This window comes from Podarcis liolepis (assembly GCF_965112155.1).
Source record: "Podarcis liolepis genome assembly, chromosome: 10".
NCBI lineage: Eukaryota > Metazoa > Chordata > Lepidosauria > Squamata > Lacertidae > Podarcis > Podarcis liolepis.
In genome coordinates, this window is record NC_139562.1 from 42,572,273 (window position 1) to 42,599,665 (window position 27,393).

The 27,393-nt window shown below is 38.9% G+C and overlaps 1 protein-coding gene and 1 long non-coding RNA gene across 32 annotated transcripts in view; one reads left to right on the top strand and one right to left on the bottom strand.

The window, feature by feature from the left end:
* Positions 1-21,385, top strand: part of OSBPL8 (oxysterol binding protein like 8) — a 69,416-nt gene extending 48,031 nt beyond the window's left edge. For all 31 annotated transcript variants that reach the window (XM_083463150.1, XM_083463151.1, XM_083463124.1 and 28 more), the window contains 15 exons: positions 165-333; positions 2,568-2,793; positions 3,722-3,906; positions 4,991-5,072; positions 6,375-6,473; positions 8,488-8,584; positions 8,851-8,949; positions 10,132-10,229; positions 13,180-13,269; positions 13,761-13,897; positions 14,188-14,373; positions 14,681-14,768; positions 15,480-15,579; positions 15,844-15,946; positions 17,099-21,385. In XM_083463150.1, the coding sequence (XP_083319276.1) occupies positions 165-333; positions 2,568-2,793; positions 3,722-3,906; positions 4,991-5,072; positions 6,375-6,473; positions 8,488-8,584; positions 8,851-8,949; positions 10,132-10,229; positions 13,180-13,269; positions 13,761-13,897; positions 14,188-14,373; positions 14,681-14,768; positions 15,480-15,579; positions 15,844-15,946; positions 17,099-17,234 (1,895 nt within the window). In that variant the 3' untranslated portion in view covers positions 17,235-21,385. The remainder of the gene's footprint in view (positions 1-164; positions 334-2,567; positions 2,794-3,721; positions 3,907-4,990; positions 5,073-6,374; positions 6,474-8,487; positions 8,585-8,850; positions 8,950-10,131; positions 10,230-13,179; positions 13,270-13,760; positions 13,898-14,187; positions 14,374-14,680; positions 14,769-15,479; positions 15,580-15,843; positions 15,947-17,098) is intronic.
* On the bottom strand, positions 19,812-26,664 carry LOC310687727. The gene is made up of 2 exons (XR_014516562.1): positions 26,472-26,664; positions 19,812-22,120 (listed from the first exon to the last, which is right to left on the bottom strand). It is a non-coding gene; the product is annotated as an uncharacterized lncRNA (long non-coding RNA).
* Between the last annotated feature and the right edge of the window lie 729 nt (positions 26,665-27,393).

Below are 27,393 nucleotides of genomic sequence, written 5' to 3' on the forward strand. Positions count from 1 at the left end.
TTGAAAGAGCACAGATAATCATTTCTGGTCTTAAGAGGTTAGATATAAAATCCCAGTTCTGCGCTTTAAAGGTACATCCATACGAAATGCAGATCTAGCATACTGTTCAAATGGTGAACTCAATAACATGGGGTATTATACTAACCAAAAATATGTATTTTTAGGTAGGTGTTGGATGGATGCATTGGAGCTGGCTTTGAAGTGTTCAGGTTTGCTCAAGCGCACAATGATTAGAGAAGGTAAAGAGCATGAAGTGACCTTAACAGATGGTGCACACGTGTCTTTCTATGGTCTGCTACGTGCAAACAACGTGCATAGTAGTGAAAGCTTCCCGTAAGTTGTTCAGATTTATAACCTTTATTGTGGTGGGGGTGGGGGTCATGAAGCCTGTTCCAAGGTTAAATTCTTACTGTCGTTTAAATAGTTTTCCAATGTTTTTCTTTTATTGGTTACTTTTTTCACTGTCTTGGCAAACCTGCTGCTTGCTATAATTACTGAAAATATCACTAGAATTTTTAAATAAGCACACAAGAGGCACATGGTATGAAAATAATGGTATCTAAAAGTAACTTTTAGTTTCTTTATATATTCACATGTTAACCTGTTGAGTACAGATATGCTTAAGGATGCAATTGTGTTCTTATATGTGCTAGTTTATGGTTGTGGAAGGACATAAGATGGAGGGAAGAGACGTTTTCATCCTTCCCTTTTTCTTTTACACCATCCACCTCATAGACTTCTCGTAGGCTGGTGAAGACCTATGCTAGAGGGCAGTGTTTGAAACTCCCATTGTTCTGGGCACATTTTGTGACGGGGAAGTTCATTAATGCTCAAGCAGTTTCTGAGCTCTGGGTGCAGTACTGCGCCTAAGATTTTGGATTAACACTGCAGAGTGAAAAGAAAGGAGGACCTTTTTCTGCCTCCCCACTTCCAGCTACCCTCTGAAGACTGGAGAAGAGACCCTCTTAAGAATATTAGGGGCAGGGGAAGGTTACAAGACCATGTAAAAAATGAACAGAATATTTTAGCTGCAGTTCATTCATTTTCAGCTTTGTATTTTTAATTTTAAAAAATGTGCCTAGACATTCCGTTGTTGCACCCATAAGCTAGGTTTAAGGTGCTTCCATATCTCAGTTTCTAACACTGCTAGAGGGTCCATGTAGACAAGGTAGATGGGCAAATGAATGACTTAAAAGCTGCCTCCGGCCCTGCACCCTTCATCAATGTTACAATTCTTTTTTTGCTGTTCCCTGCAAACACAATAATGATTTCCTTAACCCCCCCCAAAAAAACACCAATTATCAATATAGAACTGACTTGTAGGGGGACCTGGGAAATAGAATTTCCTGGCCATTTCCATCATACCTTGAGGCTATACAGGTAGCCCCCAGTTTACACAGGGGTTACGTACCGAGGCATCACACACGTTGGTGAAATCGTGTATATTTGAAAGCCATTGGAAAAGCCTGCAAACACCCCATTCTGCCCCCTGCCCTGCTTTTTTAGTGACATTTCAGTGATGTCTTTATGACGTTTCCTGGTCACTTCCATATACACAGTTCCATATACACTTCCACATACACAGTTGGACACATATTGAACGTGCATAAATGGGGAGCTGCCTGTAATCTTCTCCCTCCCAAAGACATTTAAATAGCTGAGTACCACCAGTTCTGGAATAGGGTTTGCACCTGTAGTAAACATTCATTATGATATGGAACTGGTTTGCTATTGTTTTGCCAGAAGTTATGAAACAGCTACAAATAGAAACTATTGCCACACACCTACTACTCCTCTTCAGCTCACTTGTTATGTTTCAGTCACTCAGTACAACTGCAGGAGCAACAAACTACAGGGCGGTGATTGGTTGAGTTAGCTGTGAGTCACAATGCTGGTACTTAACAGTGGCTTGAACTGCTAAAAGACCCCACACTGTGACTGTAGCACTCAATTCAAAGATAAATTATTGCAATGATTCCTTTAATTACAGTGTTGTAGCTGTACAAACATTTCTGTATTAACTCATATTGATGTATTTTGCAAGAAATGCTATATATTTTAATACTAAAATGTTATCTACAATTTTAATTGGCAAGCTTAGTACATTCTTAATTTGATCACTATGTATTTTTAAACAGCTAAAATGGAAAGTATGGATTGTTTCTCTGAGTCTATGGGGTAAGGTCTGCTATAAAACCTAAGCAAAAACATACAATTGCAGTCTAAGCTGTAGTAATTGCAGTTCTTTTTATATGCATAGTTACTTGGTTAGTGATAAAGTAATGATGCTATAGTATAAACAGAGGTAAAACCATATGAAAAAGTTTAGGAATTGATGTTGCATAAATTAAAACTTGGGATAGATCCCAGTCAAATTTAAGTGTTCCTGTGTCCCACTCATTTAAATGTGCTTTTAATTTTTCCGTTGAGACTGAAAAGTGCTTAAATTTGACTTTATCGTGCCTAATGTTTACTGAACTGACCAATCAAAAGCCATAAGCTGAGTTGAGTTGCTAAATTGTATAAAGGAAAGCCCCAGGATTGAAACCTATCTCTTCTTTTTTAAGGCTAAATGATAGTGAAATCGAAAGGCATCACTTCAAAGATCCAGATTTGTATTCTGATAAATCAGATAGGGAAAATGATCATGATCGCGATGAATCGGATAATGATGGCTTGGGAGAAAGTGACACTGACACATCTGAGCGGCAGGATGACTCGTACATTGACCCTGAACCTGATCATATCAAGGAAACAACGTATTTGGAAGAAGTTCATGAAGAGCTTGGAGAGGTTAAAAAAAAGGGGGGGGTTTATGCAGTAGTAATGTTTAGGTTTTAATATTTTGAAACTAAAATTGTACCTTGGAAAGGCAGTCATTCTGGCAATATTTGAATTGCAAAATGGTTTCCTTTGCCTTTTTATCACACACTTTCTTGTCTTATGTCCCTCTAGCTGTAGGTCAGTTTTCAGACCACTGGTAGATTAATTGCTTTGGTAGGTTAATTTTTAAAGCATATCTAAGCATAAGAGGCCACCATAAAAAGCAAAAGAAACTGGTAGGATTTGGCCAAGGGACTATGGTTGGCTAAAGTTGATGCAGATTTAGAAATAACTTGACAAATCGAAACGCTAAGAGCCAGACAGTCACCTGAACCGACCCAAAGGTAAACAGAGATTATTCTAGATTGACAACTGATAAGAGCAGCAAGGACATGCCCAAGGGCATTAATCAAGGTGAAACAGAAATTTTGAATCTCATGGTTGAGTTGGAAGTTGTAGTGTGTTGCAGGTTATCTAGCCTTGGTTTGATAAATAGCTATTTGGTGTTTTTTTAAAAATAGTTCACATTTCCTAATTGCAGCATGTGAATTGCTTCACATGTTATATTTTGGCCCTTGCTCATTCAGGGTTGCAGGCTCCGGGTTTTAATTTAAAAAACCAAAACTGCTTAGGGATAAATTGCCCAGAGTTGAGTCAATTGGAGTGCTTTCTCTTAAGTTGTTCTTTGGAGCATTATGTATTTTTGATGGGTGGGTGAAGCAAGTTTACGGACAAACATGGGCTCTGACCAATTCAAAATAAATATTAATTCATCCCGTGTCATAGAGAAGGCATTGGCAATTTTGAACCACGGTGACTGAAACCAAATACCTTCTGCAAATGTGCTCTTTAAATTAGTATCATGTTTATGTTCTATTCTGCTTTGTTGTTGTTGAAGGCAGGAGAAGCTTCCCAAACAGAAACAGTATCAGAAGAGAACAAAAGCTTGATATGGACATTACTAAAACAAGTACGCCCAGGAATGGACCTCTCCAAGGTGGTGCTGCCCACGTTTATTTTGGAAACACGTTCTTTCTTGGATAAACTCTCTGATTACTACTATCATGCAGACTTCTTATCTGAGTGAGTTGATTTCATTCCTCTACAATAAAAACTAACTGGATGTATCCGCTCAGTATTTTGTTTTCAGAAGCATTTTTTAACATTGCTTTCTGAATAAGTTGTAAAACATGTCAGGCCTGCAATAAGTCATACTTCTAGCCCCTGGAATTTTCCCTTCTTTTGTGGGGCTTACCTTTAAAGTCCTAAGTACCTTGGGATTCATGTACCTGAAGGAGTGTCTGTACCCACACCAACCTGTCCAGGTCTTGAGAGCACCAAGAAAGGTGCTGATCCAAGTACTGCCTTTAGTTAGGGGTTTGTTATGGTTTTTACAAGGTAAAAAGGTAAAGGTACCCCTGCCCGTACGGGCCAGTCATGTCCGACTCTGGGGTTGCATGCTCATCTCGCTCTAGAGGCCGTGAGCCAGCGCCGTCCGAAGACACTTCTGGGTCACGTGGCCAGTGTGACGAAGCTGCTCTGGCGAGCCAGCACCAGTGCAGCACACGGAAACGCCGTTTACCATCCCGCGATAAAGCGGTACCTATTTATCTACTTGCACTTAAGGGTGCTTTCGAACTGCTAGGTGGGCAGGAGCTGGGACCGAAGATGGGAGCTCACCCCGCCGCGGGGATTCGAACCGCCGACCATACGATCGGCAAGTCCTAGGCACTGAGGTTTTACCCACAGCACCACCCGCAGAGGGCCTTTTATGCTTTAGACTTTGCCCTGACTTTAGAATTTCTTTCTAAAGGACTTCACATAGCAAATTTTTCAGTGTTGTGAGAAGGCTTTCTTATTTGCTCAGGCATTTTAGCGTTGTTATTATTTCTAGTTTGTACACAAGATTTTTTTTGAGTTTTAACTTGTTTTGTCTTCTGCCTTGTTATATATATTTACTGGCTTTAAATTTTATTTCCATCTTCTATTTGAATTAGTTCTTATTCACACTTTTGTACACTGCTCTTTATTGTGTACAGACAAGATCTGCTTTTTACTCTATCCACATGTTAATAGTTTTGAAATTTTATTGTACATTGTTCTTTAATTAAAATAAAGACTGTGTCCAAAAAAGTACTTAGATTTGCTTAACAAATCTTGTTTCTAGAGCTGCCCTTGAAGAGAATGCTTACAATCGTATGAAACAAGTTGTGAAATGGTATTTGTCAGGATTCTACAAAAAGCCAAAGGTAACACTTTCCGAACACTTTTTGTGGTAGCAAATCCCTTCCCCTTTCACTCTTTTTCCTTGCCCCCACCCCCATACACTTTGGTGCAGATCAAAATTTGCCTATATACTATTTCTGGATACTAGTATAATAAGCCTGTAGGATGGTAGGGTGGTGGCTTTAATCATGGTGTTTGTTGGTTATATCTGTGGCTGGCAGGGTGGGTTAAAGAGGGCCCCTTTCTGCCACTCTTCACCTTCTTGAATTAAAAATTTAATTTAATTATAAAGGTCTTCTGTGACCATGAACACTTTGGGCCATGACCATGCTCACTATACCATGTGGCTTCTGGAGGGTGGGCCATTGATCAGTTTTACCCTCAGCCCCAAAATAGTGACAGCTCTTGTGGGAGCTTAAGGGTGAGAATAATGGTTGTGCAGTGTAAAATCTAGCACAATAGTTGTGTTAGCAGTAGCTTGCTGTGCAGCAAGTTGTACATCAGAAAGTATCAGGGCTTCAGCAGTCTGTTGCACAGCTACCTGCGAGAACCATCCTGGTTTTCTATCCTCCTGCGCAAATCATTCTGCTAGCACAACTAATACACAGTAATCAATACATATAGTCCTCTGTGTTAAGAAAGGCATACTTTTTGCACATTATTTTTTCTCCCTAAACACTTGTAATCAGTCATCTCTGTGTCTGGTTGACTGACTCCTCAGACACCAAATAGCAGCTATGACAAAGGTCCATGTGAAAGACATGCCATATGGAGAGTTGGCGTGGCATAGTGTTGAACTGAGACATGGGAGACCAGGATTCAATGCCCCACTCGGCCATGAAGCTCACTGGTGACCTTGGGCCAGCCACAGTGTCTCAGCCTAACCTACCTCACAGGGATGTTGTGATAATAATATGGGGAGAGGGAGAACCATGCACAACACTTCGAGCTCCTTGGAGGAAATGTGGATCAAAAAGGTAGCCAGTTAAATACTTAACTAGTATGTGGTCAAATAAACACACAGTGCTGCCTCTTCTGCTTTGGATGTGAGCACTGTGGTACTACAGTGCAAAGTTGGCAGGCAATGTTGTCTAGTGATTTGACTACTGGACTGGTTTAATAAAATGTAATGTGAATCACAGAAATACATTTCCATAGTTGCTGTGCCTCTATATGCCCTACAAATATGAAATTTACCATAGCTTATCCTGAGAGAGAATGTCACCGTAGGGCTTTCCTTTAAATACTTACAAATTGAAAACTATTAGGCCCTTCTTTTTTCAGTTGGAATGTATTTTCTTAGCAAAAATTGTCTCTCTTTTCAGGGACTCAAAAAACCCTACAACCCTATCCTCGGTGAGACCTTCCGTTGCTTGTGGGTTCATCCAGTAACAAATAGCAAGACTTACTATATAGCTGAACAGGTATTACCAAAGATGTAACAAATACGTGTGTTTTTTTTATAACTACCAGCATTTCTTCAAGTTTTGTTTTTATTTACAGTGTCATCAAATATATGAAGATGACCAGAGGAGAGCTTGGCATAATAGAACCATAACACTTCTATTTTAGCATGTTTTATTTTTCATTCTTTCCTTTCCTGTTTTAGGGATATCAGTTAGATTGCGGTTCTTATTATTTTAGGCCTAGGGCTCTTTCCTATGTTGAAGGAAACACCAAAAGGACAAGTGACTGGTTTCTCTTCAGATCATATAAATCTTTCATACAAAGGTTACAGGACTGCAGTTTTTATGGAGGAAGACCCATTAGACTTGGGATATACATTAAACATATTTTCCAAAAGAATCTTAACTGCAGAGATTAGACAGATTCCATTCCATTCCATAGACATTGATTCCAAAATACTCCATGTGACACTGTGGATATCTCCTTCAAATGTCAGCAGGAATCTCTCAGCCAACGTCATCCCAAGTCTTTGTTGAGGACTTGTCAGGAGTTCAGCCTACACTCAAGTAGGACCCTGGCAGAGACACATGCCCGACTGGCATGTTCCTACCCTCCTGGTTGATCGTTCGTGAGCTTCAAAAGCTTTCTTCTGCCCGAACATCACAGCGACCGATGCCAACCCGCACACTTAGGGGTCCGCAGAGTTTGCGCATCATGCGCGTGAAAGACCTCAGCAACTCAGCATTTCGGCTAATCTACCTTATTTACATATAAACACACACAGAGCACTGCAACATGGCTCCCTCTCTCTCTGGCATCAGACAGCAAAGAGAAAAAGAACAAAGGACAATAGTCCCACTTCACGGAACACAGTAACACAAACATCCTGTCTCCGTCACTTCCCACTTTGTGGAGTCAAAACATATACCGTCATGTGAAAGACAAAAATCCCATTACTGCAATCATGCAGCTGGGAATTCTAACAAAATTTGAGCTTCTTTCTGATACGCTAGGTGATACTTCGAAACCCGTAAATTTGTTTCACAAAGTTTGATAATCTGAAGGCAAGCGTTGTGGTGATAATGTGTCTATATGCAGGACATGCATAATCAACTCATTTGAGAACTGACTAATGAAGTTTGAGAATGGTTCTCTATATTTGGATATGACTTGTTTGTACTTCCCACCTTAATTAAGAATAACATGTTACAGTTCTCAAATTTTCTAGCCCATGTGTAAATAGTCTTTTCGGAAATATGTTTGAGTATCTCAAGTTTGATGGGTTCTCCACAACAGAGAAACTCTACTCTGAGTGGAATGCTAATTTAAGGGCAAAATAATAAGTAATGGTTAAGAAAAGATGGTGGCTCTGTCTAGTAGTAAAACTGGTGCCTGAAATGCAATAGTGAAGTATGTGCATGTGTATCTCAGTTTGACTCACTTGTAACTATTACTTTCTCTTTAACAATAAGCCAGTTATCAGCAGTCATAACTACTGCAGGTTTCTGGTTAGTTCGTTAGTTTAATTATGTTGATGTCATGTTTTTGCACAAGTATCTTCAATAATACTTGGTGTGTAGCTACATACAGTGGTGCCTCGCAAGATGAAAAGAATCCGTTCTGTGATTCTCTTCGTCTAGCGGTTTTTTCGTCTTGCGAAGCAAGCCCATTGGCGGATTAGCGCTATTAGCGGCTTTTAGCAGCTTATCGGATCAGCTGATAAGCGGCTTAGCAGCTTAGAAAAAGGGGGGGAAAGGGAAAAAAACCCGCAGGAACTCGCAAGACATTTTCGTCTTGCGAAGCAACCCCATAGGAGATTCGTTTTGTGAAGCACCTCCAAAACGGAAAACTCTTTCATCTAGCGAGTTTTCCGTCTTGCGAGGCATTCGTCTTGTGGGGCACCACTGTATTTGGTGAATTACATCCACTTGCCTAGTGATTAGGATTCCAAATTATAATTCTTCTGCACCCTTTGTTGCCACAGATTTTCACAGCAACTCACCTTATATTGAATTATGTTGCTTTCAACAGGTATCTCATCATCCTCCAATATCTGCCTTCTATGTAAGCAATCGAAAGGATGGATTTTGCCTTAGTGGTAATATCTTGGCGAAATCCAAATTTTACGGTAAGATCTTGTGTTACTTGTTTTCAGTGTCTACAAAAATGTGCCTATTTTTTAATGATGAAAGTGTGTTAAATAATAAGAATTTGATGAATGCAGTGATAAAAATGAATTGAAAGAGCTTTCTCTCCACAAAAAAGAGTGCCATAGTTCTTTTAAATTAATATTAGTCTACAGAATTTTCTGTGAGGACACTATTTAGTCTTGTAAATCTTCTGTACGTTCTCCGGATGTGCTTCTTTGAATCTTAACATTTTATTTTCTTTCAGGAAATTCATTATCTGCCATTCTGGATGGTGAAGGACGACTGCTGTTCCTAAACAGAGGAGAGGAATATGTAATGACCATGCCATATGCACATTGTAAAGGTAAAAATACCAGTTTGGCCAATCCAACCTACTTACTATCCATTCTTGTTACAAGTGCTTTCCCTGCCTTCTGGCAAGCACAGATAGCTTGAGAATGAGACAAAGTCTGGGCCGACTTGTATGGAGGTGTGATTAAGTGAAGAAACTGGAGAAGAAATGACTACTGTTTCTTCGTTTCCTCATAACCATAACTCAGGGAGAAGAATGATTGCTAAAAAATAACTGTTGCTTGTTTTGGCCCGTGAGAAATCATGGACTAGAGTATGACCCAATTTTCACATACAAAAAATCATTTTTTTTGTGGGAATTTGGTCCTTCCCTAATTTGGAAGACACATTCTGTCTGCAAAAATCCTTCAATAAATATTTAGTTGTGCTGCACAAAGGCCACTTCTTAATTCAGCGGTGTCCTTTATTTCATGTAAGATTGAATAATGGGGTATACATGATAGATGGAACTTAAAATATGCTAAAACCCTCCTACTCAATGCAAAAGTGAGCCCTCTCTGTGAAAGAACAGTCCAGATAGTTTGCATCATTTCTAAAAGAATATTAGGGTTGTGAGTCTCCAAGGGGAGAGAAATTGATAGCTGTAGGTCATACTGAGCTTTGCACAGTGCTGGGACATTTGGAGGGCATTCTCTGTATACCTAAGAACAGGACAATGAAGGACACAGTGCTACATACAGTGAATTATAGCAAACATTGGTCACACTCAGAGCAGACTCATTAAAATCAGCAGTTACTCCGTATATGGTGCTGTTGGTTATCACACAGTAGTTATGCATATTTGAACTTATAAACAATTTGAATCTCTGCAGAGAAGATAAAGCAGTAGAATAAATAATGTCTTCTAAATAATTACTTCCAATAAGTAATGTCTTCCAGTGAGGATTTTAGTATTTTTGAATTTAACCAGCTGAAGATTTCTGCTGACTTTGTTTGTTGCTTGAGGGCTTATGAGCCTTTGATAGACAGTGGCTTTTTAAAGAAAAGGATTAGCCATGTTGGTGGAATTTTCCTCTTGTTATGCATATTGCTGTCAGTTAATTTTTCTTGGAATGTAACAAAAGGCATGGGCTTTAGTATACCATCTTTAATTATACTGTAGGTAGAAATGGAAGTACAAAATGGAGGTAACTTTGTAACAGAATTAGAATTAAAACGAGTTCTTTCTTAACAGGAATTCTGTATGGCACAATGACTTTAGAGCTTGGAGGAACTGTTAGCATCACATGTGAAAAAACTGGATACAGTGCAGCACTTGAATTCAAGCTAAAGGTTAGTCAAACCTGTTTATAGGCACCAGAGGATTTAGCGTTAGAAAATACAGAGTAGTGCATTCATTCTTTTGGTTCTGCAGAGGAAATGAGACCTCTTTTACTGAAAACACAAGAAAAAAGAAAACAACATAAATCCCAAATTACATATCTATAACTTCCATTTGCTTGTTTCATTGACCTCCTCACACCTCCCTTTTTGTATTCTAGTTTAATTAATTATTTCAGCAAATTCTTTCCATCTTTCTCAATTTTTGTTAAAAAATTTATCTTGACAGTTTAACTTAACAATTAGCTCAGCAAATCCTTACCATCTTTCCCCATATTCTATTATTTTTAAATTGCCTTAATTTAACCTTATCTTACCCTAAAATACCTTGAAGCTTAAATCTTAGTTTTCAAATATACATAACTCCTGATATCATTTCTGCTAGAGTCATATGGTTTCATTCCAACATTTTCCCTAATATTCATTAATTTTTAGCCAATTCCCTAAATAAAAAGTTTCCTTTATAAAGTTTCTTCCAATCTTCATCCAACGTCTCATCTTCCTGGTCTCGGATCGTGTCAGTCCTTACTGTCCAATCCATCTAGTCCATCAACCTGGAAGCCTTATGTCCGAGGCCCTTAAGTCTCTTCCATGTCCCTTCTGCATTTCTTCTTCTTCTTGTTTATACTTGCCCTTTTCCTTGTCTTTTGTTGATCTCTTCTTAAGTCCTTTCCTTTCTCATTGAGGAGTAGTTCTCTGGGGGGTTCCAACCCAGAATTGTCTCCATCTCCCTTCATCAAACCCACCCATTCCCCAAAGTCACACTCCCCACAGTCCTCGATAAAATCCAAAAAATATTTTAAAACATTTCAAGATCTCTCCAAAGTTAGGAACCTCCTCAACACCAGATTCCCCCTGGCCCATTCCAACTTCAATCTTCAATAACAGCGGCTTATGCTCCTGTAGGGTCTCGGGTATCTCCATTTGTATTATTTGAGGTGCAACCGCATCCTCCTCCATTATCTTCTGTTCTTAACCAGTCAGTACTGATTCTGAGTTGGTCCCTGAATAATTTCTGTATCAATGTTCTCTGTTTGTCCACAGTTACTAGCCACAACAGTCAAATCCATTTTTTCATTCATCAAGTCCATCTTCTCATGCATCTGTTCCAACAGGGCACTTGTCTTGCATAAGGCAAGCACCCAATCTTCCTCCCAGCTCATCTTTAGGCAAGGTCAGAAAAGACTGTTCCCACGGTCTTAATCTCACAGCTGTTGAGTCCTCATGTATACTGCTGCAACAATTTAACAAGCTCCCTCTAGAGGAGACAATTTCTATTTGTATCCATTTTTTTCCCTTTTTTTTTAAAGGCAAGTCCAACAAAGGAAAATTACTTTCGTTTTTCAGATATTTTCCAGATATTTTGTTTCTTTAAGATGCAAAAGCCAACATTGGAATCAGCTTGATTCTCTTCTTTAACTATCTGTCAAAATATTCCATTCACAGTCAATGAACCTACAATTTCTGTCTCTGACACCCCGTTCCCAGGTTAGAGACGGTGGAAACTTATCCTTCTCGCTCCCTCTCCTGCAGGGGTTAAACAAAATCCCCCCCCCCCTTTTCTCCTGCTTCCAAGGGGGTTTCAGTAGTTCTGAATGAAGGAAATTTAGACTTTTTTGACAGCTTTCCAGGCTTTAGCTTACAAAGTTTTTGCTTTATTGTTATTGTTATTGTTGTTTTCTTTTTTCTTTATAACTTTGAAACGACTAATAAATATTTTTTTTTTAAAAAAAGAGACCTCTTTTACTGGCCTAGTTTATATTTTAAATGCTGGAAGCAACCTTTGAATATTAGTGGTGATGGTGATAATCATCATAATAAACCCTCTAGTACCTTGCAGTTCTTTTCACACTTACCTATTGAACTCAGTGAGACGTATTTCTCAGTAAACAGCACAACCCTAAGCATATTACAGTTTTGGGCAAAAAACTCGCTCTGTTTTTTTATAAAAATCTGACCCAAAGTTAGCTGTATTTATTAATCAGTAGAATAGTTCATAATATTTATTTAGAAACTATGCAGAAAAACAAGACTTTTATATTAATCCATTCATTTTACCCAGAGATGGGGAACCTGCTGCCTCCCAGATGGTGTTGGACACCAGGGATTATGGGAACCATAGTCCAACAGCATCCAGAGGCCATAGATTCCCCTAGCACTGATTTAAATAAAAATAAAGTAGTAAATTTAATACTTCTGTAGCTCAGATATAGTGCCATAGTTATTAGTTGCTCTAGTCATGATGTGTTCTTTGCACTTCCAGCATAATTTTTCTTTGTGGATAATTTTCTTCAGATATTTCTCAAGGAATGGAAGAAGAGTTCAGTATTTGATTCTACTTAGTTCTGGGGGAATGATGACAGATATTATCTTTGAAATACGTTAGGCTGACATTTCAGAAACCTCTTAGCAGCTTTTAGTAGCCTAATTTGCTTGTCACACAAAACCCTACTTTAAATAAACAGTACATTGATGTGAATGAGCAGCATGCTGGTGCACAGTGTGGCTCAGAAGTTCCCAAAGAACTTGTCTCCTACTGCTGTCATTTTCTGCAGACCAAAGATGCCAGAATCTGGCTTGTTGTGTCCTCTGAACATGAGCTTTTGGTTTCCCACCAAACAAACCACAAGCAGTAGAACAAATACTGGTTTCCGCTCATGATTTGGGAATAAACAAACCACGTGCCTGGGTTCAGAAGACGTGGCAAGCCTCCCTTTGGCTTACTTCATCTGCAGCACAATAGGTGTAAGGAAGGAGCACTATGGGAACTTTTACGTTAAACCCATCATTTGTTTTAATCATTTGTTTTAAAATATTGGCATAATGCAATGTGTTAACTGAGACATTATCTTATAAAGTTCTACACAGCATTATCAAGCATCTAATCTTTTTTCTTTAATAGCCATTTTTGGGCAGCAATGACAGTGTTAATCAGATAATGGGGAAAATTAAACTTGGAAAAGAAGTGCTAGCTACTCTGGAAGGCCACTGGGTGAGTAGCATGTTTATTTTCAATTGTTGGGTAGCCCTTTAAAATTTCTCTTACATGCATTGAATTATTGGTACATAATTCTGTTAAGAATGACACATTCCCCCCCATCCCCCTTTGATTACCCTAATTGCCATTCACATCAAATATTTATTGTACCTTTTCAGAGGCCTTTCGAAAATTTGAACTTTCACTTCAGATTCTTTGTTTACTAGATTCCATTGGTAGCAAAAAGTTTTGCAGAAGTACTGCATCTGAGGTCAAAACCTGACTGAAAGTAAATCAGGTTCCCTTAAATCATGTTCCTCTTGCTGAAATAAGAGATCTATTTTCAGATTTGACTTTAAATTGTCCCCAACCACGTATGCCAAACTGGCAAAACAAACCTCATGGTTGCAAAAAGTGACTTTCTGAAGGAAGTCTTTGTTCTTATTGACTTTGTAAGATTGTTTACTCTTTGACTACAAAGTAATCTAATATGTTAAACATTACAGGACAGTGAAGTTATTATTAGGGACAAAAAGACAGATGTTTCAGAGACATTCTGGAATCCAACACCCGAGATCAGACAGCGCAGATTAAGAAGATACACAGTGAAGTTTGAGGAGCAAGGTGACTTTGAGTCAGAGAAGTAAGTTCATATTAAACCTGTTTTCTTATAGATTAATACATAGCAAGCATCATGCAGCTAATGGCTGGAAGCAGGAAGGGTGGAGGGTGAAAAACATAGTGCAGCAAAAAATACAGGAACTTGAGTTGGAGTAAATTGGAGAAATAATTTCTAAAATAGGTAACAAATTGAAATCAAGCTTATGTGGTAATTGTAAGTTTTGTTCAGATGATACAGCAGAAATAAACTTGCAATGAATATATTTGGACCAGTGTCTGATTCTTAACAGTTGTATTACTTGTATGTGCTAGACTTTGGCAACATGTGACCCGAGCTATAAATAACAAAGACCAATCAGAAGCAACTCAGGAGAAATGTATTCTTGAAGAAGCACAGAGAAAGGCTGCCAAAGAAAGGAAACTTGCAGATGAAGAGTGGGTATGCAAACTGTTTGAGCCAGATCCACTCACAGGGGAATGGAACTACAGATTTGCAGAGTAAGTTTTGGTTTGCTTTCCCTTTCTACTTGGGATACTAGCAAACAATTTTGAAACAGGTTGTCACATACTACATACTTGGCTATAGTATGTAGTCTGACTGGTAATATGATCCTTCATGCAGATATATCAGATAATGTTTTTCTTTAGATGAAGAGACCCTCCAGATCAGACAAGATGCATATTCCATTCTTGATCTTCATGAAATGCTAGTACCTTGCATTTTGAAAAGAAGCAGGATGATTTTTTTCCTCTTTTTGAGTAGACTTACTTAACTTGCACTGTGTCCATTCTCTGTTGCCCACAGCACAAGACCTTGGGATCCACTGAATGATATGATACAGTTTGAAAAAGATTGTGCTATCCAAACAAAAGTCAGACATCGGACACCAATGGTAAGCTCTTGTATGATATTACGTGGGCAAGTAAAAAACAGCAGATTATCCTTTAGAATGCAGAGTCCAATATTTGTCTCATGGCCAGTTGCCTTGGAGAGATTAAAACTGTAATGAAATCCATCCTTCTTACCTGAGGATAAGCAAGGAAAGTTCACTGTTAGCAGAACTGAAGAAGCTAAATGGCAGTCAGCATAACTCCTTCCCATCCTTACCTTGCATTTCAAACATGAAAGCTGGTTGTTGATTTCTCCTCCTTCTCCCTGGGTTTAATGGTATTGCAAGGCCAAAAGGAAAGGCCCCATTACTGGAAACAGTATTATTTCACTTCCTTCACAGTCTTTTATAAATCCTTGTATCTCTCAAAAATATCCATAGAATCTCCAACACCAAGCCCCAGAGGTTTTGGTCTCAAAGAGCAGCCCTTAAGAACAGATTAACAGTACCCAGATCACTAAACCTATGAAACAGAGGCTCTCTTTCGTTCATATACCTCAAACAGTCTCATATAACATGGTCAGATGTTTCTTCCACCCCAAAGTTCACAACAACCAGAGTCAATCCCTCCAGCCTTACAGAGACCACTCTAAAGAGCACAATGCCTCGTCAAAATTATGAACAGACTGAACCTTTTTCTAATATCAAAGCAGGTTGTCACAGCAAGTGCTTTATCTGTCTTGTTACTGAGCAGATAAGTCTTATGAATTGCAGGTTAGTGTTGCAAAAATAAAGAGGTCTGCAAAATCGAAGAAAGGGGAGAGTGGCTTCTCATCGCCAGAACCTGATAATCAGGACTCCTCTGGTAGTGAAGGTAAGTTCACACTATCCATTTTTCTTTTCGGATAGAATGCAGTAGTAGTTACATGCCTTTACTTCATTCTCCTTTAGACTAAAGAGGTTGTGTTGTAAAACGGTGCATTTATTTTAGGATTGGGAACAGTTTTTTTGTCCTGAGTTATGAAAGGCAGAAAAAGAGAAAAGTTGCGTGATTTTGTTTGGTGAACTAAAAGCGTTTACCACCTTTAAAGATTTCCATTCTTTAAACTATCTTGCATTATTTGAATTACTTCTGAAGGGCAACACAAACACAGTGCAAGAATCCGAAAGAAGACACTAGACCTTGGTGAACTGCAAAGTGCCATTGACTCTATAAGAGAGACGCAAGAGGACATTAGAAGGTGTGTATTTTTGAAAGTTTTTCTGTCTGTTTTTACCGCAAGTGCTTTGTTCAAAATAAAAAACACCACTTATATATATGTGAATCAACTGCTAAATAAATACATTATATCAAATCATCCTTGTAGGTCATCAGTTCTCAAAGGTGTAAATCAGACTTCTTTAGTGAGGCATGACCGGTTTCTTAAATGGACGCAATATAATCTCCGAACTTTTTTTAACCAGTTTCTTTGTACTTGTGGGGTGGACCAGGAATTCACTAGTTTTATTGTGTCTCTACCCGTGTTTTGTTCAGTAGTAGGAAAATTCCATGTTTGTTTCATGGAGTACTTGTCTCAGGTGCCTCAGTGCATCCTTTAGATCTGCACAATATTCATCCTCTGTTTTGTTTCTTGTGTTTGTCTTGGCCAAAACAAGACAACATTCGATCATAAGATCTCTTACGTTCTTAAGAATAGTTATCAGGCATTTTTGTCTATGGCATGAGAGTTAATATCTAGGTCTAATCTTCCACGTTGAAGAAGTGGATTACCAGAAATTTCTATATTATTATTATTATGGTAGATTAACTAAAACTTTAGTTGATAGATCTCCTACTGAAACACATTAAAGATTCACAGACCAAAAATGTGACACTGTTTTAGCTTTCTAAATAAGGAGTCGACCTAATGTGTGTTTCTTGTCAAATCCCTTTGAAATTAATGGCAACTGTATAGGAGCATTTCTTAGAGGATAGTCATGTGGTATTTCTTTTTGTTCAGTTTTTACCATCCCTAAAACAGTTGTCTTTTGCTTTAATCATGCCCCAAATAGCCAAATATATGCCTTTGCAAAAGTTACTTTGGAGCAGAAATTTCCAAATATTTCACTGTTGGAGCTTGTGGAAGTTGGGCCCACATATTTGTGCCAGCTCTAAAGTGAACCCCACCCCCTTTGGTCCCCCATTTTTAGATCTTGGGGTTTCATCCCAAGGCTCTAATTGTGGCCTCTGATGCTGGTGAAAATCAGTACTGTAGTAGTTTTTAAAATAGCTGGAACAAATCCTGATCTAATTGCCATGTATTTAGTATGTGATATTTTAATAACTTCTGTGGTGGTGATTTCAGAATTAGCAACCTTTTGAATTCACCTCTTTTGTTCATACATTTTTGCAGAGACATCACAGCTCTAAGAACCAGAATGACTTCAAGCTCACAGACTCCAGATAATAATTTCTTTAACTTCAAGCACTATGTCTTCATTTTACTGATGATTCTCCTGCAGCTTGCAATCAATTACTGGTTTAAATAGAATGACTGGACAGATGAATATATGAAGTGGAAATATCATGTTCTTCGTGGGACCATATTTTCATCTTGGTTTGGCGTCAAATAAGGCAATATTATCTAAAACACAGGGACACAGAAGATTTAAGTCTTGGCCTTAAAAGGCTGTGCTCACATGGAGCAATGTCCGTTATATTCCGTCCTATCCAGATGACATGGACAATGCTTACATACCAGTACCTTTCTCTTTGCATCTTTAAAACGCTGGATAACCGCCTTGCATATTCTAAAGTGTTGTAGACTGCTCTGATAAATACCAGTACAGAATATAGCAGTCTGGGAATTCAAAAACACATATCTTCCTTCACTGTAATCATATAATCTCCAGTGGTCATATTAACAAAACAAGTGAATTCTAACCTAAAACGTCTTCAGAGTTTAGTGGGAATTATGGTCTTCATACATTCATTAGGAAAATTATATCCAGTGATACTCATTTGGAAACTTAATAGTGGTAAAAAGATTAAACTACTCAGTTGTTCATTGCCATTAAAAGATGTTTACGCAGTTAGTCCAACATTTCATTAATCGCACATTTCTGTGATTGTTACTTATCTGCAGTTTTCCTTAGTTTATGAAAATGGAATTCCATTGATCACATTAGTGAATTTTGGAGAAATACCATTACAACAGTCCAAAGAGAGAGCTTTGTGTGCTCAGCAACATTCAATTCTTCCAAAACAGCATCGTCTGTTGGCAAATTGCAAGGTGCTGTATTATACAGTGAACAGTTTCAGAAACTCATTATGTTGAGGTGCAGACAGTGGAAGCCGTGGTTACTGTTGGGGTGGAAAAAACTCTTCTGTTTGATACCAGAAAAGACTTTCTAGGGTAATGAAGCATCAGCATGGTTTTCAACAAACATTGGGTTTAATGGAGCCATTTGAGCCACCTGAATGTAATTGTGTCTGAACAGTTATGCTATAATATACAGTCTTGGGTAGCAACCTCAGCGTTTCAAGAATAAATCCCAGAAGCCAGGTAATTCCCACACAGTGCTGTTTATTAACATTCGCTTTGAGGGGGCCTAGATCCTAGCACTCATTGTAAATGAAAAAAACCCAGTCTTCAAATCTTACTGGATGCATTCAAATTTCCAAAAGACAAATCTGTTCAAAACCAATTTTTAGTCCTGCTATTCTGCTTTTTTACATGACATATATAGTACGAATTTAAGATTCAAGGCAACATGCAGAAAAGTAGGATGTCCCAATTTTCAGTGATCTTAATTTACAGCAAATATAAATTCTTTCAGTAAGACATGTGTATGTGGCACGCTGTCGATCGATTTAGCAGTCAAATGTTATATAAGAAGCTGTCAATTTACTACTTTTGTTATGTAGTCTAAAACAACTTAAGCAGAGGAAGATATCCTGGATTCAGCTCATTCTGGTTTAATATTTGCATATGTCCAGCCCAAGATGGACAACCTGTGGCCCTCCAGATGTTGTTGAACTCTTAACTCCCATCATTGCTGGCTGTAAAAGTGAAGAGTTAAGAGTCCAGCAATATTTGGACAGGCTTCCCATCCTGGTCTTGCCTGTCTTTCAGGTCTTTCCCTTTTGTTCTGCCTTGTGGACTTTTTGCCAAATCCAAATTTTAAAAATCATATTTAAATATGCATCAAATACTGCACACTTAACACACAATTCCATAACAGTGTATTAACAGGTTTCTAGTGCTGCAAATCAAAAGTTAAGATTTAATGTGGTTGTAGCAGGCAGTTTAGTCTGCCTAGCTGGATGCTTTACAGATTGCCTGGGATGCTGTCATAGTTACAAATACAAGTTGGTAAAAGATCTCCGTTGACAGTAGCACCACCAAATATTTATGCTGAGGTTGATGATCTATATGTATTAGTGAGCATTTGGGACAACTAACTGTTCATACACTGCAATACCCAGTGGTCAAAACTGTTAAGTTAACTTGCTTTCACTGGACTTTCGCCCCGTCTGCTTAATGTGCATACCTAATATATTCTATTTCTGCCTGCTCGCACATGTTCTGTCCATGCATTTTTTTGGTAGAGCTAGAAAACGTATTCAATTGCTTTATTCTTTGGGGCATTTCTTTATTTATTTGCTTTTAAGAAAACTTTCTGTGGCAAAGTTAAATCACAAGAGTCCTGTCTTCTCCTGTCTCAAATATAAAAAGCACAGCTCTTAAAATTTAAATTCCTGCTTTGCTCCTTTACAGAATTCCTTGCGTGAGCAAAACAAAGGAATTTATTGCCTGATTCATTTTTTTTATACTATGTGGTTGATTATAGGCCTAGTTTGTTCATATATAATATTTAGCTATGTGTATACGACCTTAAATTCCTTCAGACCAAATGTTTTCTGGACATAGTTCTAAAAACCCTGATTGTACAGTTTGTAGAACTCTGAAGGCAATGACGTCCCTGTTAATTTTTAGTATTTAAAGCAGAGCACTTGATTTCTCACTCAGTTGTGTATATTTTATGTACAGAAGTAGAAAATATTCAGAATTGCTTGTTACTGCCATATTTATGGCTGTTTGTTTAAAAGAAATGCACTATAAGCCTTTAATATGCCATGTAACCATTAACATACCTAAAAAGAAACTAAATGTGTTGGGTGTAAAGTAGTAAATAGAGTTCTGGCAATACACAAAAACTTGTAACTCATGTGTTAGGTTAGTTTTTAACTATTAAGCATCCCTTATAGGAGTACAGCATGCTTCCTTTTCATGAAAAGTTCATTCTAACAGCTAATCTGTATGTATCAAAGGATGTTACAGTTCACTGCCCTCCTGTGCCTTTGGGGAAAAACTTCTTGCCAATTCAATGTTAATGAAATGGAATGAGAGTTAAATACATTCATCTCATCTACCACGATGGTAGTTACTTACTTTAACAACTCTTTCTTCATGGTTTTTATCCTGTTGTAAATAGAATACTTAACTGCTAAACTCTTGTGACTGCTATGTTTCTACTGTATCCTCAATTTTGGGGCATCTTTTGAGAGCAGGCCATCAGAAACTTGAGTATTGTAATAGTGCCTTGATGGAATTCACACAGAGATGAGGTGTGTTTATGATAACAATGTTGTCAAGGTTGTGCCATATCTATTCATTAAACTTGGAAGTTGCTATATTTCCAATATTAACTTTCAGACAAACAATTTGAAAAAGATATGGTACATTTATTGAAGAACACATCAGATATTTTTTTCTTAGAATAATTAGTAATGACTAGGATCCAACAAGATCTCCAGATTTTGGAGTGTTGTCTTCTTATACAATGAAGCTGCAATGCTTTGTTTGTGATACTACAAAAATAGCCATAATAAAAATCATAATGTCACAGACAGATTATTTTGGCTTCACTTTGGTTTTCATGGGTCAAAATATTCTGAGAAAATAAACTTGTGAACAAAAGTGTGTGTGGGATGTGAGGAGGAAAATTACTAAGAATTGAAAGAAAACTAGGTCTCCAATTCTTGATGGAGCTTGTGGAAAAGAACACTTCTAATCAAATAGCTTCCTTGTGTGAACCAAAAAACACTTTTAGTGGATTTAAACTTTGGCTCAAATCTGGAAAGCACTTTTAAATATAAAGCATTCTGCTATTCTTGAACTCTTGTTCACATTCTTTAGTTTTTGAGCTTCACACAGTTCCCACCACATTTTTTTTTTTACTTTAACACATTGCTTGGATTTTTATACTGTTACACTTTTTAAACTGAAAATGGGCTGTTTTACTAATGCTGTACAGACCAGTGGTTAATCCAGTGCATACAATATATGTAAGGAAAAGTAAGAAGTTATGTCAGACAATGTGAATGTTAATGCACATATTTTATATATAGAGAGAGAAGAAAACCCTATTCATGAAAGTTTTTTGTTTCTACATATCATGTAAAGTAGCATTATTATTGCACTGTTTTCTTTTTTAAAAAAATCATGCTGCATGCAGTGTGATAAGAGAAGCAAGTAATTCCTTTAAAAGAAGTGGAAATTGTGTGTTGCATGCTTAAATGTACAGCTGAGTTCCAACTTGTTCAAAAGGCCATTTGTAAATTTAAAGCTCTACCATTGGTCAATAGTTTTGTACACTTGAAGAAATAAAATAAAGAGCTGTGATCAAGAACAGTACACTTGAGTTGTTTTGTATGGCTGAAACCAGCACCTAAAAGTCGTTGCTACTCTGGAGAAGACTCATTTATAATTCAAAGTTAAAATATTGAGTAAAAAACAAACAAACCTGCTACTACACATTCATATAAAAACTGAAAAGCTACAGTGAAATATTCCTCTTCATTAGACCTCTCCTCCTTGTGCACCCCTACATGAATTAGTCACTAAGCCACGCTTTAGTTTAGGGTTGATAATTGGCGAAAATGGGCTTCTCCTGCCTTTAAGAGCTGTGTGCCAGGCAGAAATTCAACAGATTAAGCCTTTTCTGATATGGAAGCACAATTATCGGTCAAGCTTCAGCCAGGTACTCTCTCATTGTATGTTGTGCCATGCCTTCCTTCTGGGCAGCCATGTTGCATCGAGCCATGCCATTTTGTGACTGGAGCCCACAGCAGTCTCAAAACTTGAAATGTCCCCACTAGCCCCCAGAAGCTGGCCCATACCTGTCCCAAAGCAAATGGCTCCCCCATTTCAAATAAGACCATTCTGGCATTTTTCAGCAGAACCATTTCAAAGCCTCCGAACGTGGATGCAATAGGTACCTCGAGGGGTAGAGGGGAAAACCCAGCATTAGAAGTTCCAGTTCTTCAGTGCAGGGCTTGGAGATAATGGCGCCATCTTGCCCACCTCCTCAGCGGCCCCTGGAACAGAAGTTAACTGGGCTGGAAGACGACAGTGTGGAAGCTCAAGAGCCTGGTTTGTTGTAAAAAGGTTGAAGAATAGGCAATTTGGAAATGTAGTACTCCGACCTGGCTGCTGCTTCTTTTTTTTTTTTAAGTAATTATTTTTATTCAGTTTTTATAACAGCAGTACATTAAATAATAATAACCAACCTTTGTAACAAATTGGATCCCTGAGGAACCAAAAAAAGTCATGCTATTCTTATACAAGAAAGTAAATCATTACTAACATTGCAAACATCCCTTTGCTTGCTGTTATATGATGAAAAACTCATAATACTAATCATTTTTTAAGTAAGTAAAATTTAATACAGCCTCCGAAAACAAACCCATAAGCATTCAATTATAGCATCATTTTACATAATATTAAAACAATAACGGTCAGAGAAACATATATACAGTGCTTTTTTCTGGGGGGACGCAGAGGGGTGCATACCCCTAAACGTTTTTTGACTCTTAACAGGACAAGAAACTTTAAAAAAAAATTCGTTTCTTCGCTAGCACAGTGAATCATCACTTCCATTGCTACCCCCGATGACAGCCTCATTCCCTGTCACGGTGTTTCCTGAGTCTCAGGCGGAAGCGAGCGTTTAATGTGTGAAGCAGTGTGGTATATGGATGTGTAGTGTTTTACTGATGAAAGTTTGGCCTCATTGAGGGGCCATATTTCAATATGAGTAATGCATGTTCTTTGTACTTTTGTCCATTTACTGTATTTATTTTCCCTGATTTGAACTATAAAATGGTGGCTTTCTTGAGTCAAAATGAAAGTACCCCTAAATATATTGTATCTTATTTTTAGAAAAAAGCACTGCATATATAGTACTAAGAAATAACAACAACAACAACAACAACATCAATAATATTTACAATAAATCACCAGTGCTCCCACCATTTTTCAACGCAAGTGCTGCAGTGCTGCTATCCAACCAGCAGGCTTTCAAAGCAAAGGCCTGGGGTGCAAATCCTGAAGAGACTCCACATTGTCACAGGACGGGAGTCTTGTCATCACCAGGCTTTTAAAGGCACAGGAATCTTGCAAAAGGGTGTGGGGTAAAGTTCCATGCTTGCCTTTCTTTCCATCCCTACCCCTCATTGTCGAGGGCAGGTGTCATTAATTTAATTTGTTGTAATTGAAAGGATCCTTGAACCCTGCCTGGTATTTTGGAGGGTGGCAACATGAGAACGGGCCTTTTGTGTGGTGGCTCCCCATCTGTGGAATGCTCCTCGCAGAGAGAATTGCCTGGCTCCATTACATGTCTTTAGGCGCCAGGAAAACACATTCCTCTTTACCCAGACCTTCAGCCATTAAATAATCTATGGTCTATTTAAGGGGACGTCGACGACTGTTATGATTATTTTATTATTATGCTCTTTATTATTATGCTATTATTATTATGTTCCTTAAAAGATGTTTCTAATGTTGTCTACTGCCCTGGGAGCTTTTGATAAAGGGTGGTATATAAATCTAAAAAACAACAGCAACAAAGTAGGTTAGGCTGAGAGGCAGTTACTGGCCCAGGGTCACCCAGTGAGTTTCATTGGGATTTGAACCCTAGATTCTCAGGTCTTGGTCCAACTGATGAAAATGTGCCCACTGAGCAAAACCTTATCTAGCCTGCTCTTTCTGGGAGGATTTGCCCCCCTCAAAATCAGTCTTAGGCTTTTCGAATCTGGACTGCAGAAACCAATGAAACACACAAAGAACAATAACATCAAAATAGTACTATGAGGTGTGAAACGACAGGAAAATGTTAATGACTGTGTAAAAGAAAAGAAAAGTACGGCTTATCCATTTTAGAGTGTTTGTCAGTAGAGGAGAGCTTTTTGCAAGTCACAGGAAATTAATTGTTCAGGCCTTCCTAGGCTTCTTAGTGGCTGGGGCAGCTCAGATGGTAGGGGAACAAACAATAAATTATTATTATTATTATTATTATTATTATTATTATTATTATTATTATTAGGGCAATGTTTACTATGGAACTACCTCAGGCTTTTGCCAGCTTCTACTGCCTGCTGCTAAGAGAAGTGTTTGGGTTGGTTTGATGAAGTGGCCTGCTCTTCAGCTGCACTCTGTTACTTGCTTTGGGTTGGTATTTTGTGTTCTTGAGCAAAGTGCTTGCGCTTTCCAGAGCACTGAAAATGCTACAGAAAATGGTCAGAATGATAGATATGACTCAGGGCTGTAAGGAGAAAGTATGAAAATCGCAAGGTATGCATGAGAGTTGCGCAGCAGCATTTAGTGAGATACACAGTGCCTCTAATTAGCAGTGGCGTAGCGTGGGTTGTCAGCACCCGGGGCAAGGCAAGTAATTTGCGCCCCCTAACCCGTGGATTTGTGCCCCCTAACCCGTGGATTTGCGCCCCTAACCCTAACCCCCAGATGTTGTGCCCGGTGCGGCCGACCCCCCCTGCACCCCCCACGCTACGCCACTGCTAATTAGTATAAGCACATATTCTGTAGTGAGACACTGTTGTGTTAACAGAAAACAAGACAAAACTAGGAGAGTTAAATCTGCTAGGAAAATAGTATGTGCATACACAGATAATGAGAAGTTCTCCTCTACTGCTCTGTCCTTAGCAGATTTACAACATGATCCTATGTACTCAGTGCTAAAAGACCTGAAAATGGCCGTGTCTGGAAGGCTTACCAAGCTATATCAAAGTGTGAATATTTAGCAGGAATGGATGAGAATGAACCATTTGTACATGCATCCTTATACAGCAGTGGTAACAAAAGATGCCAGTGCCAAACTCACAGCAGCCACTCCCCAGAAAAATAGCTGGAATGGAAACATCCGTGCATATGCACTTAAAAGTAAGATAATTGTAAAAGCAATATCCAGAGCAATTCCCACAAGGAAGCTCTGTTTTGCCAGTAGGGGGTATCTTTGAGTTGCTGTTACATTGCTGTCTGTCTTGCTATGCAAAGCAGTGCCGTTACCAAATGCTGGCAACTGCTGATATGCCGCTAAACATTTGAAAAACATCTAGAGGGTGCAGAAAAGGAACACTTAGTGAGCTTTGCCTCAAAGTCAGCGGTGCTCTTGGAAGATAATCAACAGATCTGGACACATTTTATAAATACTGTACCTTTTTTACTTTATTTAGCTTATGTATTTCCCTCATCCGAGCTGTGCGCAAGCAGGCAAAGACTACGCCTGCGCGTAACCTGCTACTGCTTCTCCCTCTTCAGTTCTCGCCTGGTCCTAGGAGACACTGGAGCAGTGAAGTTGGGGGCAGCAGCAGGAGGAGGAGGGGTGGAAGCCTTTACACCAGCCTGACCTATCTTCCCCTACTTCTGCGCCCATTCTTCACTCTCCAGTCCTGCAGCTTCTCCTGCCTCTGGCTCTTGTCTCCTGGCTGTCACAGGCTCCCCCAAATCACTGATCCCTTCTTCCAAGTCAGGATCCAACCTCCCTTCTCCCAGTGCCCACTCCTCAGTATCCAGCCAGTCTTTGACAGGCATTAAAGGGGGGGACACCCCTATCATGCCTGCAGTACCTATCTGCTAATTAATGACAGGCATCAGTGCCCCTTTTGTTCAGGAGAGGGGACATTATTTATTTCCTTTTTGAAGGCATGTTATCTGATGAAATATGCTAAATTGATTTGGATTTCCCCATCTAGTGTGTGTGTGTGTGTGTGTGTGTGTGTGTGTGTGTGTGTGTGTGTGGCCTATGGAGTTGAGCAATGAAGATTCAGCAGTAGTTTATTATTTATTCATTAAAAATTGTATACTGCTATGCCATTAAAATATATATCAAAGTGGTTCACAACAATAAAAAATGTAAAAGTATACAATAAAAACCTAAATTTAAAATTTAGCAGTATTTATGCCCTGCCTACTAACCAAAGTTTTTTGAGGCAGCTTACCATATATTTAATACACAATAAAACAGACAACTGTACAGTAGTCACCACAGCAGGGCAAAGGTGTATGCAGTGCTTTTTTTCTAAAAAAAATATGTTTAGGGGTACTCTCATTTTTCTACTCATATTGAAATACTGCCCCTCAGTGAGGTCAAACCTAGGTTCACAAAATTTTTAAGGGTATGCGTAGCCCTGTGTCCCCCCCTCCTAGAAAAAAGCACTGGGTGTATGTAAGTTCCTCTTCCCGTTGTTTGCCAGTGTCCCAGCAAATGCCATCCTGCAGCTGAATCGCCTGGCTTTTGAAGCAAATAGGTGTTAACCCCACATAGGCCATGCCTTCTTCACTGGCTGGGTTAGCAAATGTGTTACATCCCTTCCTCCCAGTTATCAGATCTAAGAAGGGAAGCCTCTCATTAAATTCTGCTGCCCCTCTGTTTTCTTTATTACTCTCAGGAGAAGAGCAGCCTTTCGAAAATTTTCATTCTACTTACCAAGCAGCCTCTTTGCCTGCCCATCTGAGCTGTCACTTATCCTTCTTCTCTACATAAGCAGAGCAAATTCATTAGGATGCACAGAGTCTGCCTTTCATATAGCATCCTATTTGTTTCTTCACCTTCACTGGAATTAAGCAGCTCTTGAAGTCTAGGCAATTCAGAACAAGCTGTAACGAGGATATCTGGCACAAACATGCACTCGGGAGGAACACTCCCATCTGTTATCATCTGCATTCACAATTGTTTTGAAGCGGAAACCGCCGCGGTGTTAAATCTTCTGCCTCGGTTCTGAAATGAGCAATATAAGTCAGGGGACCATTGCACACCGATATAGGAAACTCCAACAATGTGGATATAATCAAAATTCTATGAGCTTCATGCTAGCAGAATCATAAGGCGGGAACAAAACAAGGATGAAAGTAAGTCTGCTTTCCATCAAAGGATCAAAAACAGTTTTCTCCTTTGAAATTACTCATATCAGTCCCAGGAAAGAAAAGTTTGACTGCCTTCTTGGGTACATTTGTTGTTTAGTTGTTTAGTCGTGTCCGACTCTTCGTGACCCCATGGACCAGAGCACGCCAGGCACTCCTGTCTTCCACTGCCTCCTGCAGTTTGGTCAGACTCATGCTGGTAGCTTCGAGAACACTGTCCAACCATCTCGTCCTCTGTCGTCCCCTTCTCCTTGTGCCCTCCATCTTTCCCAACATCAGGGTCTTTTCCAGGGAGTCTTCTCTTCTCATGAGGTGGCCAAAGTATTGGAGCCTCAGCTTCACGATCTGTCCTTCCAGTGAGCACTCAGGGCTGATTTCCTTCAGAATGGATAGGTTTGATCTTCTTGCCATCCATGGGACTCTCAAGAGTCTCCTCCAGCACCATAATTCAAAAGCATCAATTCTTCGGCGATCAGCCTTCTTTATGG